General features: G+C 37.3%; 2 protein-coding genes across 2 annotated transcripts; one reads left to right on the forward strand and one right to left on the reverse strand.

Moving 5' to 3' along the window:
- Positions 1-4,111: 4,111 nt before the first annotated feature.
- On the reverse strand, positions 4,112-7,625 carry hsd11b1la (hydroxysteroid (11-beta) dehydrogenase 1-like a). The gene is made up of 6 exons (XM_079889802.1): positions 7,413-7,625; positions 5,966-6,096; positions 5,677-5,880; positions 5,373-5,466; positions 5,126-5,291; positions 4,112-4,875 (listed from the first exon to the last, which is right to left on the reverse strand). Exons 1-6 carry the CDS (start codon positions 7,498-7,500, stop codon positions 4,692-4,694), a joined length of 867 nt encoding a protein of 288 aa, XP_079745928.1. The 5' UTR covers positions 7,501-7,625; the 3' UTR covers positions 4,112-4,691.
- A 234-nt stretch (positions 7,626-7,859) lies between these two features.
- On the forward strand, positions 7,860-14,440 carry micos13 (mitochondrial contact site and cristae organizing system subunit 13). The gene is made up of 4 exons (XM_079889806.1): positions 7,860-8,452; positions 8,725-8,881; positions 13,451-13,502; positions 13,659-14,440. Exons 1-4 carry the CDS (start codon positions 8,424-8,426, stop codon positions 13,754-13,756), a joined length of 336 nt encoding a protein of 111 aa, XP_079745932.1. The 5' UTR covers positions 7,860-8,423; the 3' UTR covers positions 13,757-14,440.
- Positions 14,441-14,866: the final 426 nt, after the last annotated feature.

The raw sequence follows: 14,866 nt of genomic DNA on the forward strand, positions 1-14,866 counted from the left end.
GCCTTGGTTGTCTGTCTGAATATTTTTTCCGATTGCTGTCCTTTAACCGATCGTCCCACCGCAATGGCCTACCCCTACCCTGCCCCTCTCCACCGCTCCAAACGAAATTCTTTGGAAAGTCATCTTATATCACCCTTTGAACGTGCATTGAACTGTAAAACCACCCCATTGGAAACAAAATAAAGGGATTGAGGATGGGAGGAGATGGAGGGATGGGGGAGGGGGGAGAAGGAGGAGAATTATAATTCTTTGCAGGCCTTCGGTATTAACCCAAACACCATCGCTGTCAGCGGCTCCGGGAGGGAAGCGCAAGGGCCAAACATTCAGTGTTAATTGGCACTTTGTAAGCTCCGAGCCTTCCCTTTGTGAAAGGTGGAGGGAATAGAAGATGGGGGGGGAGAGAGAGATAGAGAGAGAAAGCCAGTTCTTGTTCTTGCTGGGCCTTGTTGAGGGTATTTACGGTTCACTTCTTATCCTTTGTTAATTGGTATTTCTCTCCTTTATATAGAAAAAGAGACAGAGAGAGAAAGAAGAATTCATCTAACCCCCACCCATGAGCCCCCCAAAACAGAAGGGAAAGAGAAGGGCTAGGGTACAAAAAGATGCATAATTGTGCATTGGACTTCATTAAGCTCAGATACAGGGCGAAAACATGTCATGTCGAAATAATGCCCGCAAACACATTCAGAACCACGGCAGATGCCCCCTAATTATTTAATCAATACATCACCACAAATACAAGCCAAGCCAACAGACAACCGTACAAATTATTCATGTATAGCAAGCAGGAAAAAACAACAAATAAACCCATAAGCCCTTTTGTTGTTCGCCACATCTATTGAAGTAAAAACACCCCTCGGAAACTGTACGACGCCCTGAACGAGTAAAATCTGGACTTAAAGGTACAGTATAGATGAATTCTGTCACTCATCACCATGCTTGTCCACATTCATAAGGAGAGAGTTGATAGAATCATTCAGACTGGTTGTGTAAACTGGATCAACTGATTCACTGAAAAGATTTGACTCATAAGAACAATTCTTTCATGAATAGGGAATCACTACTTCTTTCCATGTTTACAAATCTATCTATCTATCTATCTATCTATCTATCTATCTATCTATCTATCTATCTATCTATCTATCTATCTATCTATCTATCTATCTATCTATCTATCTATCTATCTATCTATACCTGTCTGTCTGTCTGTCTATCTGTCCATGAGTTAAACTTAAAGGAGAACTCCGGTCAATTTTAACATTGAGCTCATTTTTTTTGTCAATTTGGAGTGCTGTCAGTACAGAGAACAACGACAAAAATCGGTGTTGCCTACACCGTGTTATCCTCTTTTTAAAATTTGCACCCTGTTGACTTCAATGGGGCAATATTTAAACCTGCTTTTAGCCTCTTAACATCCTTGATGTGTCATTACAAGTGCCCAGCCATGTGAGTGATTCCTTCAGAGTCAACACGGGTGAATCTGACTGCAGTAGATGTGAAAGATATGAATAAAAATGATGTTATTTCAGCCAGCGCAAATACCTGTATTTACATCCTGTTTTCGGTTGAAGTCCAAAGTAGTCGATTGTCGAGTTCACGCGCATAGGTTTAGTTACCTATGATCACGCGCGTGAACTCGACAATCAACTACTTTGGACTTCAACCGAAAACAGGATGTAAATACAGGTATTTGCGCTGGCTGAAATAACATCATTTTTATTCATATCTTTCACATCTACTGCAGTCAGATTCACTCGTGTTCACTCTGAAGGAATCACTCACATGACCTGTGCACTTGTAATGACACATCAAGGATGTTAAGAGGCTAAAAGCAGGTTTAAATATTGCCCCATTGAAGTCAACAGGGTGCAAATTTTAAAAAGAGGATAACACAGTGTAGGCAACACCGATTTTTGTCGTTGTTCTCTGTATTGACAGCACTCCAAATTGACAAAAAAATGAGCTCAATGTTAAAATTGACCGGAGTTCTCCTTTAAGAATGCATCAGTCTGATTTGTGAACAAATCCTTCTAAATGGTTGTGAAAACTGGATCAACTGATTCGCCATAAGAACAATTCCTTCATGAATTGGACATTCATTTAGTGAACTATTCCTTTAAATTTCATTGCTACTGGTGCAGAAATGAACAGACACATTCACATACACCCCATGTGTTCTTGGGTCTGGGTGAAGCGTCCTAATTAAAAGGAGGGAGGTCAAGGGCTGCAGTTTTGGCCCGTTTCACAGCTCTTTTGGCCTCTTCCTCCCCTCTGCCGAGTGTGTAAACAATAACAGTGGCCGCTCTGAAAGGACACAGGTGTCAACCATTGTGTGCTATTTGAAAAGCATGGCGAGAAAGGGGTTAGGAGGCTAGAGGGTGGGCTAACACACCCTTTCCATCTACAAACACCCCCTCCGGCGTCTACCCTCCGCTTGACTAGCACTGTCCACACTGAACAGGACATCTGGGTCCAGAACAACAGTGGTACTGTTTCTAGATTCAGATGTAATTTGGGGACACTGGAGGTCTTTTTTGAAAGTAGAAAAGTTGGATTTTTAAGCCATTTAATGTGAAATACAACTTTTAAGTGTTTATGTTGTTTCTTAAATTTTGTTTTAAAGATGTTTGGATAATTTGGAGATATAGAACAGACTAAGATCCGTACCTAATTAGACAGACACACTGTTGACTTGAGAATGGACTAGTTTTTGTGAACAAATCATTCAAACCAGTTTTGTGAATAGAATCAACTGATTATTTAAAGGTCTAAACAGTTATTTTATGAAGCATGCTACTTCTGTCCTGATAGATAGATAGATAGATAGATAGATAGATAGATAGATAGATAGATAGATAGATAGATAGATAGATAGATAGATAGATAGATAGATAGATAGATAGATAAAGACTGTAAAAAAGTTGCTGCCTTACATTTTTAAGCACAATTAACTTGGATGTTTAAGTCTAATTAATTAAAACTTAAATGACATTAAACTGACTTTAAAAAAAAAAAGTTGAATCTTGTATAACTTTATAGCATTTGAAAAATGCTTAACTTATTTTGATAGTTAAAGCAATGTAAAAACGTGTTGTCATAACTTATTGATCATATCATTTTACAGTATAGATAGATAGATAGATAGATAGATAGATAGATAGATAGATAGATAGATAGATAGATAGATAGATAGATAGATAGATAGATAGATAGATAGATAGATAGAGTCTTGCAGTTCATGTTCATGGTGATGCAGGACAGGGTGGGGGATTTATTGCTCAGCATTAGGAGCTCTAATCTGTTGCAGGTGTTACTGGCTGCTATCCCAGGCAGCCGGGCCTGCGCCTTCCCCCTGGAGGCCCCATCATGAGTGTGTATGCGGGCATGTGTGGGTGTGTGTCTGAGAAAGAAGGGGAAAGTGTGAGTAAAAAAGAGATAGGGTATGCGTAATGCTTAAGGCAGTGCACGTTAAGTAGGAGGCGGTTCTGGCTTTGATTTTTCCTCTTAAACCCAGTCAAGTAGGCTACATGAGAATTGATACAGCCTGGCCCTGGCATAATTTCAGCTCATCTAGCTCTTCTGTGAATTCAGTATATTATGACCCAATTGGTAATTGCTGGGAATTAATGTGGAGCATCTTTCTAATGAAAGACTCACTCAAAAGAGAAAAGTCTTAATCTTGATTCTTGGCGGTCATACAATAAATCCACCTACTGGTCAAACCTTGAATGGGGAACACGTGCACTTACAATTGTTTTATGTCGCTCGCTACTATCAAGAGACTGCTGCCCTCTTCCGGACATATTGTGCTACAACATTCAAATTAAATAGTGTTAAGTATGCTTGAGGTAAAGAAAATAACCCTCATATTCCGAGGACAGAGGTTTAATGTAACTTAATCATATGGTTATAGTTTCGAATCAAGTTTAATAGCTATTAAAGTTACCACAAAGTATCTTTGTTTCGTATTCGCGGCTTTTTCTGATTTGAATTGTAGGCTACGGGCCAAAAACAACACAGCGCGCGCCCACTTCTCTGTCTTAAACATCATATTCGTTATCAAATGTTGTAAGCTCTAAATGTTTTTATCAGCAATAAAACTCAAGCGGCAAGCATTTAATGTAACATCTTTATTGTCAAGTATGATAGCAGATTTTAGCGTCGGCAATAGGTCAGGTAGTCACTGATAAGAAAACATGAGGTAGTTAAGTCTGAACCTAAGTTCAGAGTGCTTTACAGTCAAAACCCGGGAATGTTCCAGAGGATACAAACAATTTCTTAGAGCTTCTTCCAAAAAAGGGCACGCAGTTTTGAACAGACATGGACATAAACAGACATAACCACTTTTAATCCTCACAGCAGCAATAATACCTTGATAATGTACCATAAAACACTTTAATCAATCTTTTATTGTCTAAATTCGTTTAAAACAAAATATTTCACAACAGGTTCTCAAAAGTTTTATTTTAAGTCAGTTACATAAAAAAAGTAGATTAGTCTAATTTGATAATGAAACATAAGGCTGATAACCCCCAACTAACTAATAGTTGGTCATACAAGACACCGGCTATGTTTATGCAACTGTCCCCAGGGCTTGTTGTTTCAGAGCTCATGCACTAACCACTAATGCACTTCTCCACACATGGATTTCAAAGGAACTGTCAGCTTTCAGTAATTAGTTCCGTATTAACTTATGGATTATATGTGTAGGAGCTTTGAATTGCCAGATCTCTATAGTAAGGGAACCAATCCCTGAAGAGACAGGCGTAGAAGGTGTACCAGGGGTAAAATGCCTCAGGCTGTCGAGATGCTCCAGCTTCGATAATGTGCCGGGCGGACTCATGCGCAGGGTATGCGGTCATATTGATGTAACCTCTGCATTAAACACATTAAAGACATGAAGAATGAGCCTTTTATCTGGAACATGAGCTGTCATGTGTGATATAGATTGTTACAAAACTGTGAGTTACACAAGTAAGTGAACAACTGCTATTTATGCCTGCCCAGTTGTTCTTTAGTAGCTTAACTAGTACTGAGCTAGCACCCCTAGGGTAAAAGCTTTTAAACTTTAATTGTCATTTATTAACATTAAGAACCAAAGATTTTGATGTTAGTTTGTTCTCACTTGATTTTCTCCATAGCACTATCTGTGTCGATCAGTCCAAGTACGCAGATGGTTATGGACACATTGCTTTTTTGCATTGCTAGCTCTTGCTGGAGGCCTCCAAAGAAACCGTTGAGTGCAAACTTAGTTGCGGCGTACGGCAAAGCGAAGGGGCTGCATATTTTTCCTGTGAAAAACAGTTGTGGTGTTATTTCAGCATTTGTTCGTTGGTTGAAGAGCTGTGAGATAAGTTTCGTATTTTAATCACCTAGAAGGGAGGAAACAACAACTATCGATCCTTTACTCTTTTCAAGAGTCGGCAAAGCTTTCTGAGCCATCTGTAGGTAACTGAGAAAATTCACCTGTAAGAGAGTGTATGATGAATGAAAGACAAATCAAGTCATATGTTTCAGTTAGTTTGACCATATAGGATATTAAAAGTAACAGATAGTTCACCCAAATATTACCATTAAGACCTGGTGGCTGGTGTGATTAAAAAACAATAGAAATCTCATTTTTGGGTGAACTATCCTTTTATGAAAACCTTTTTTTTCTTCATTGTGATTCTACACCTGTAGCAGCCATCGCGTGTGCTCCACGTCTCCATTCCACATACGGTATGGACTGGGCCCAATGTGGTTCAGAACCAGGAAATCCAGCCCCCCGAGCTGTTCGATGGCGTACTGTACCACGCGCTCGGCATCGGAGGGGCTCGCCATGTCCGCGGGGATGAAAAAGGCCTTTTGAGCTCCCATTTCCTGGCACTTGCGCACAACCTGCAGTCAGAGGAATCATTTTGAAACAATCATACCTCCTTGAATCAAATGTAAATAATGAACGAAAGAAGAAGAGCTCATTGACCTCTTCTAGGACATTTCCTCTCCTCGCCGTGATAACGAGTTGGGCTCCTAGACGGGCGTATTGGTATGCCAACTGCTCGCCGATGCCAGTGCTGGCACCGGTCACCAACACCCGGGCACCTTTCAAAGACTCTAAAAAGACACAAATCACAGTTTAATGTTGACTAAATATCATTACATAAACATGCCTCATAATGGTGTAGCCTACTTAATGTTCATGGTTGTAAAGGTCAAATGATAAAACCAGCTTTCTATGCTTTTTATGTTATCACAATATTAGTTTGTTAAAAGATTTTATGTATTTAATGTTGGCCGTTTCCCATTAGTCATGCCCATTGGGTAGAAAGTTATATTAAACTTCTCCAATAGTCTCTCTGTATTATGACAAACAGTTCTGCGGTAACAGTAATTATTTTGAGGGCAAAACGAGGTCGTTTGTACAGCTGCAAACCTGCGGGGCAGAGACGCTTAATTATATAAATGTCACTGTAGGCTGCAAAATAAAAGCCTGAACTGATTCTTGGAGGGATGTTTGATAACCGTATTCTACATTTATACATATATGAGCAAATATGTGGTGATGTGTGTGGCACTTTTGTCTGAATAGTCATGTTGATGGCAATCAAATTTTGGCATTTGTAGAAATCTATCACATGAGTTGTCAATTGGAAAAAAGTGCAATAATCAACTATATTAAAACTTGGGCCAGTTCATTTCGGTTTACAAAGTTCATGCAGTTTTATCATGTTTCTTTCTTTATCACACTCATCCACTTCCTAGCACATAAAGTAATAAAATAACATTATGCATTGCATATGCAACTGTTCAGATAAGTTCTGTTATCTTGCCTTGCGCAACACAGAGCTGATTTAAATATCACAAAGTGACTTTCCTGACAGTTAATATATATATTAAAAAAAAAAAAAAAAATATATATATATATATATATATATATATATATATATATATATATATATATATATATATATATTAATATAAATATTGATAAATATATCAAACTCCAAACTTTACTATGGTATATTATTGGATAAATATCACATTTCTGAGTGGTTACTTGAATTTTGAGAAAGGAAGGAATAATCTTTTTATTATTATTTCAGAATTACTATTATTTTCCCACATACAAGAGAGAGAACAGACAATCTCAACAGCAAGGTAGGCTATATAAAATATTACTCTGCAAAAGTGCAAATAGCTATTTACTCTAACGTTAATTACCTGAAATAGCTTATAACTATTTAGCTACTATTAGACGCACAAATATTGCTACAAAACAGGAAGACAAAAACATTTCTTCCTCCTAAATCCTGGACTGACTTGTCACGGGTCTTGCACATGACTTTAATCTGGTATTACAGCCTATAGCCTATGGATATTACATTTTATTACAGCACATATATATAAAAAAGGGCGTCCGTTCAACTCACCCTCATTAAACGACGTAGCACTCCATCGAACCGCAATGAAAGCGACGCCTATGCTGCACAGTAACAGTAACTTGGCATAAAGATTCATTTGTGAACAATTGTAGAAGATGCGACAGCACAGCTTACAGAAATGTGACTTTGAACCGATCAACTGTCAAAAGTCAGTCGCATTACCAAAGAACCTGCATAACCAGATCGTGTCAGGCAGGCGGAGCCAAACCAAAGTAGGCTACAATCCGATTTAAGTGGCGTTTCAATAATCTTGAGAGCAACAAACGCGCTATAGCATATTACTGGTGTATTAACAATTATTTTAAGTTTTGTTGTCATTATTATTATATATATATATATATATATATATATATATATATATATATATATATATATATATATATATATATATATATATATATATATAAAAGTGTTTATAAAAGAAAAAATAAAACAGACCGGCTAGAAAATAAAACCATGCATTGTCATGATTAAGGATTACTTTTCAGTAACCTCTGCATGGCTAAGCTATTGAGTTACTTATTAGATTTGACATAGACGTTGTTAGGGCTTGGAAAGAGATTCCGTTAACATAAAACCACAATATTATATTAAATTATTTTTTTCTTAATGATTACTACGAATAATACTGAAACAGCGGCTGACAGCAAGTGCACGGAGTGGTCATGGCGGCACATTCAACAAATAAAAAAAAAACAAGTCGTTTATTATTAACACTAACAACCGTGTGCTTTTATTTTTATTATTATTATTCTTTTTTTTATTACAGAAACACAAATATAATTTATATACATCCGACATTTATTTAGTCGAAACTGCGGATTGCGAACGTCTGAAGTCATTCAAAACCAACTTTATTGCCTCCAGTTCAGTTCATTCCACTGGTGCAAATGCCCTTGTCAGTGGAATTCGCTGTCAAGAAAGAGCAAAATATTTAGTGAAGTTGAGTTTTTGTTTCACAGGTTTGCACTTTTTAAGCATACTGTTGCTGTTACGACCATGGCTGCCAAGATTTTGCCTGTAGTCAAGTAAGTGTCATTGCGTTGTTGTATATGGAGCTAATTAGCAGTTAGCTTTTAAGTGTCTGTTTGGGCTTAAGAGTAATGTTGATTGGCATATTTTGTGCATTATTATTTTTGATAGTTTTCTATATGTGTATAATACTTGTAAATTAAAATAGCATGCATTTGAGTAACTGTGTTCATTTACATAGTAGGTTAAGCATAGCTAGCGTGCTAACAAACATCTTCTCAATGTGGCTTTTTGACTTCGTATGACTGAATTGTTATGCATATCTTAGGTTTGCCACAAAGGTGACCATTGCAGGAGGAGCCCTATATGTGGCATATGATTCGGGACTTCTTGGAGGTAGTAAGGAGGGATCTGTTGCCTTGGGCCGAGCTAAAGCAGCCATCCCACCAGCTGTGGAGGAGTGGATGAAGTACTTTGGCTTTGAGGTACGAAAGTACTGAAACTGAACGTATCCACATTATTCCTACGCCCCATGACTCTTTGCGCGAATTATGGGTGTAACTTCCGTTAAGATGTAAACAATCAGTGAAAGACTAGCTCTATGGACGCAATAATATATATTTTTAAACCGTGTACAATCAATGACATTAAATTATTCTACTCACCCTTCAACCATTGGACATTAAAAGTACATTTAAAAGTGTAAAAGTATCAACCAGGTACTTTCAACAGACCATGAATAACCCCAAAAGTTTAAATCTTTCCACAGCAAAATCGGACTGTTAAATATCATGGTAATCTGTATTATACATAGGCTATGTTGCCTAAAAAAAAAAAAAAAAAAAAAAAAATATATATATATATATATATATATATATATATATATATATATATATATTTACTTCAACATTGCATGATAGTATTTCAAAGTGATTTCAGCCATTTTGACAGATAATAAATTGTATTTAACTATGAAAACGAACCTGGAAAGAGGATTTGGGGAGAAAAAAAGAGAGATTTGTCGTGCATTCCAGTGGATTATTAATGGCATAATATCTTAAATTAAATCGGGAGAACAGACCACAAATGTGCAGTATACAGTATGTTGTCCTTTTTCATACTATTACAGCGAAATGCAAAAGGAAAAAAAAGAAAATAATCATGAGGAAAGAATGCAGTGACTGAAAAGAGCTCTTGCCATAGATAATGTTATAACATGTCACGTTAAAATACCAAGTGTTACGTTATTACATGAAAGAAAACTGATAGCTCATTGAGTCAAACTGACGGATAAGCTTTATTTGTAGGGCAACCTCATAATTTGAAATGATTAGTTTCAGTCTTTTTGAATGGAAGTTCCCCAAACCGGAAGTGCCACCCATAATTCAAATGCAGTAAACTCGTCAGGTATAAGGTGGATAACTGAAACTGAAAGAGGAGTCTGTGACATTCAGTGCAGTGTAAAGAACGTCAGATGACACCAACTAAACCTCACCAGACATTTATTTACAAAGATGTGACAGCAGGGAAAGAAAAAAAAAAGTATTTAAAATTTTAGGATTTGTAAGTTGGTGTTTAAAAAAAACAAACAAAAAAAACTTATATTCAGCAAGAACACATTAAATGGATCAAAAGGGACAGTAAATACTTTAATAATGTTACAAAAGATTTCTATTCCAAATAAATGCGGTTTCTTTGAACTTCCTAGTAATCAAAGAATCCTGGAAAAAAAGTATCACGGTTTCCTCTAAAAGATTAAGCAGCATAACTGTTCCCAACATTGATAATAATAAGAAACGTTTCTTGAGCGTTAAATTAAAGTGCCCCTATTATGCTTTTTCAAACATTCCCTTTAAAATTCCACTGTATAAAATAGCTGTTTGTGAATGTAAAAGGTCTGCAAAGTGTTTAAGATCAAAGTGCACTACAAATAAATGTATTCTCTCCAAAAGAAAAGTGATTGATTTTGAAGTGCTGAAACACGTCGTCAGTAATTCCAGTCTTAAGGCTGATTTATACTTCTTTAAATTACCACAGCGATACAGCAGTAGTGTAACCTTTCGATGATTGCTTCTCAAATCTCCATGAGGTCTAAAACGCTTATCCATTAAAGATGGGACAGTACCCACTTTATTTGGACCAACTTGCTCCTCAGAATCACAACCTGTTAGTATGCTTAATTATTGACGTATATATTTTCTACCGGGTGGTAAAAATACATAGTTTTGTGTTTTATATTGTGTAAATTTCTGGCTAACTCACGTTATAACTGTCTTGTGGGCCACTATCACCTATATCTGTGTCTATTAATGCAGATTGTCTGTTGTTACTACTTTGAGTAAAGATTAAGGATGAAGCAAGATTTGTATTACAAAAATGTGTGATATTAGTCATTCACATTAGTGCTGGGCGAACATATGAACTGTTATTGATACAGTTCCTGCATATGCACAACAATACATTTGAAATATACACATCAGTTTGTGTTGAAAGAGGTAGACCAATCACGACAGGCTGGACCGTCTGGCCAATCAGAGCAGAGCAGCTCAAGGAAAGGAGGGATTTAGAGAGACTGAATCATCCTAAGAGTCGTTTGCGAATCTTTAAATAATGTGATCTGATGTATATTATGAGAAAATGAAAGTGTTTTTTTACCTTTGATGTAGTATATTTTTGAGTGGCTCAATAGCGCGTGATATGTGGTATAATCGCCATTTATTTATTTTTATTTGTTGCTATGTAAATAATTGTTACTATGTGGTCAGCTTGCACAAAAACGAGGACATATTCAATAACCAATGTAACCGAAACTAAACAGAGTTGAAACAGGAAGTGAAGTAAACAGAAGAGAATGTCAAAATAAGAGTCCACATAACAAAACATAAACCTGACAATAAGCTCGTTAGGCTATTTTTATATGTATAACAGTTAGTTCCGATCCTCAAATCTGACTGGATAAGAAGCTTTCTGCTGATATTTCACCAGTATCATCGTCTTCGTCTCTGTGCATAGACAGGCTGTTACTCAGCGCGCAGTTACATTGTTAAGCCACTAGGTGACAGCAAGGGACTGTCTTTGAGTGTGTCATCAAACCGTTCAGTAAAAAAACACGTTCAAAAACACTGATTCATTAAAAGATAGATGTAATAAAACAGGGTTTTAATTATTTTAACTTGAGCTCCACTTTTCAAGGCTCAGCTGACCAGCAATGCGTCACATGGGTAACGCTGAAGCTGAAGCTTCACTTAATAGAGACCAGTGGCATTGATCCATTGACCAGCGCTGACACCTTTCCTTGGACACGGCAACCTTTTCACGAATACATATGACTTAAAGTCCGCGTGAACCGGAAGATGCAAACGACTTTTCTCCAGTGTTGTGACGTATTTCCCAGTGAAAGGGAATATTGAACAGAGGGCAGGGTTTTACTCTAGCGCTCCTCCTCTCCATCTCTCGCTCATAACAGACTAACGGTTTGAGGGGAGTGGTTAGGCGTTTCCCAACCCAAGTCCTCAAGCCTACGTCATCGGAGAAGGTCCTCCAATGCAGAGGGGAGGGGCATTTTCAGATTTTGATTAAAGATTACGAAGCCAAAAAAAATGTTTGTGTGGATTGACTTGCATGGATGAATTGTTCACCACAAAACGATCAATTTAGGCAAACAAAGTAAATATGGTCAATTTTGATTTCATGTGGACTTTAACCTCAAAGACAGACGCAGGTAATCGCACGCGCTCAGTCGATCTCTCTTTCACTGTCTGTTTAGGCTTGTTAAGTGCAAATCCACGAAGCCTCTGTACAAATCACCACGATAAACACTGTTATCATTATTAACTTATTTAACATTCAATACACATGGATGGCACAAAGTTCAAAACAAGAAAGGTATAGCCTTATGCAGGGCCAGAGTGGGGCCACTTTTCAGCCCGGGAGTTATCCAAATTGGATAAATGAAGCAACAGTTCAGCTCTTACTATTGTGTAGTTTGTATTAATGCCATGGTTCAACAAATAATGTAAAGGTTAAATAATAATTCACTTAGACTTTATAAGAAGCAATTGCGACTTTATTTCACATAATTCTGACTTTATATCTTGCAATTCTGACTTTATAACACGCAATTGCGACTTTATTTCTCGCAATTCTGACTTTATATCTCGCAATTCTGACTTTATAACACGCAATTGCGACTTTATTTCACGCAATTCTGACTTTATTTCTCAGAATTGCGAGATATAAAGTCAGAATTGCGTGTAAACTCGCAATTGTGAGATAAAAAGTAGCAATTGTCTTTTAAAATGTTTTATTCTGTGGCGGAAACAAGCTTTCCATACCTCCTGGCCTCTTCCTCCCATCCATCCTCCCTGACGCGTACCGTTACGGTAGGGCCGGCCCAGCTATCGGTAGGCGCCGGCGGTGACGCGGTAGTCTACCTGAGAAAACGTTTTGGAAAAGACGGGCTATGGACCCAACCAACTCTATGGGAGGGGAGAACTCCCTCACATGGTACAACCCATGCAGAGGCTGTGCGCTGCGGTGTCAGAATGCGGAACGTATGTAGCCTACTGTAACTAACGTGACAAATGTGAAAAAAGAAAAAAAAAATTCCTCGACCGGCCCAAAAGTGAAGCGGCCCACCGGGAATTCTCCCGATTCTCCCGATTACCCACCCCGGGCCTGGCCTTATGAAAAAAGAAAACGCGCGAATATTGCGGTTGCTGCAGTTACTTGCATTCCTCTGCGGATGGCTTGTCAGTAGTGTGGTACTACAATATAGTGGTTATCGCAACAAGCCCTACTTTGATGCATGTAAATCTGTTTTAGGAGACAAAATTAGAAACCTTTAAAATAGCATAATAGTGGTTCTTTAAAGTATACAAGAATGATTTCTGAAGGATCATGTGACACTGAAGACCAGAGTAATGATGCTGAAAATACAGCTTTGCCATCACAGGAAAAAACTACATTTTAAAATGCATTCAAATAGAATATATATTTCACAATATTACTGTTTCAAGCCACTTTGTTATAACATATTTAATGCAATATTTCAGCTTCCAGCCACGCCCAAAATTGAGTTCTCCCCACTGAACGCATGGAACTCAGGTAAACAATCGTTTATTTTGGTGGAAAATGTTTTTATATATGTGTGTGTGTGTGTTTGTATGTATATATATATATATATATATAAAACATAAAATCAGTTTTTACCACATATATAAGTATATTGTAGTCTTGTAATCGCTCTGTTTTTTCACTCAGGGGTCCAGAAGTCCATCCACGCTCTATCGGTTGCTCCGTCCACAGTTAGTGAATACACCAAACAAGGCCTGCAATATGCTAAAAACCATTTAAAATGAGCATTTAAACCTTCAAAGTTTCAGCATCTGAGAAGACACACATCAAGAAGCGTCGTCACCCTCATATACACCGGATTGAATTCCATTAAGTTTTGAGGAACAGCAATTAGAGTTTGTAAAATTCAAATATGAATATTCTAATGGTATAAATTTTCACTTGTTTTACGCACTCGCTTTTCAGTTACAGAAATAATAGAAATGGTTTTGAGATGAATCCAAATTTAAAGATAATAATACAAGTGTTCTATATGTATATTGTTGTTTGAATCTTTTATTTATTTGAGAAATCCCTTTCTGGAAATGGTCTGTTCTGGCATTGGCTCACCAAGATTCACCTTTCATATAGACACAAATGGAGTTTTGTATAGTTTATAATCCCATGTTGTCTAATGTAAAATAAATCATGTCAAATATTTTGAAGGATGTTCTTCTGTGTGAATGTGGGTTTTATTAAACATTGTTTACAAGACTATGGACGTTAATCTCGGAAACGATCTGTTAACCACATAAAAGCACAAGTTAGTAACACTATTCAGCTTTACCACAGAGTGATGCTGCATTTGTGTCAAGATGGACCCCAACTCCTTTCTGCACGGCTCGACTCATTTTGAAAGTTTTCTGTGGCCGCATACGTTGTATTACCAGAATATGTTAGATTAAAAGAATGTGTGTGTGGGAAAAAAATACAAGGTTTGTGGGTTTTGTGTGCATTATGACCTACATAGTTGAGCAGAGATCTGTTTAAACCTAAGGAAATACAACAAATGATGAGAACCTTTTCAGAAGCAGTTTCTTTTTTCTTTCAACCTGACTTGTGCACCAACAACGTTTTTGTAACCATCTAAGAAACAGCAAAATGAGACTGAATGAACTGTTCATTTCTGTTGAGACACATATACACCTTGACAAATCGATTGCTTGTGTCTTCAGGGCTTTTTAAACAAAGCTTAAAACAAAGCTTAGCATTTATTTTTTGAAGGAGTGTATGTGTCTTCTCAACCTTTCTTCCCCCCCATCTATTTTTGTTTAAAAAGACTGTTGTGCAACTTCTAGGATGTGGTGAGGGCTGTGAACTTTAGCTGTGGTTGAGTATCAAACAGCCCTTGAATG

This window comes from Squalius cephalus, assembly GCF_949319135.1.
Source record: "Squalius cephalus genome assembly, chromosome: 13".
Lineage (NCBI taxonomy): Eukaryota > Metazoa > Chordata > Actinopteri > Cypriniformes > Leuciscidae > Squalius > Squalius cephalus.

Coding starts and splice junctions, on each gene's coding strand:
- hsd11b1la (XM_079889802.1), bottom strand. CDS start 7,500: ATGAATCTTTATGCCAAGTTACTGTTACTGTGCAGCATAGGCGTCGCT. Junction 6,097..7,412: donor TGCTACGTCGTTTAATGAGG/GTGAGTTGAACG, acceptor GTGTCTTTTTAG/AGTCTTTGAAAGGTGCCCGG. Junction 5,881..5,965: donor GAGGAAATGTCCTAGAAGAG/GTCAATGAGCTC, acceptor CTCTGACTGCAG/GTTGTGCGCAAGTGCCAGGA.
- micos13 (XM_079889806.1), top strand. CDS start 8,424: ATGGCTGCCAAGATTTTGCCTGTAGTCAA. Junction 8,453..8,724: donor AAGATTTTGCCTGTAGTCAA/GTAAGTGTCATT, acceptor TGCATATCTTAG/GTTTGCCACAAAGGTGACCA. Junction 13,503..13,658: donor ACTGAACGCATGGAACTCAG/GTAAACAATCGT, acceptor TTTTTCACTCAG/GGGTCCAGAAGTCCATCCAC.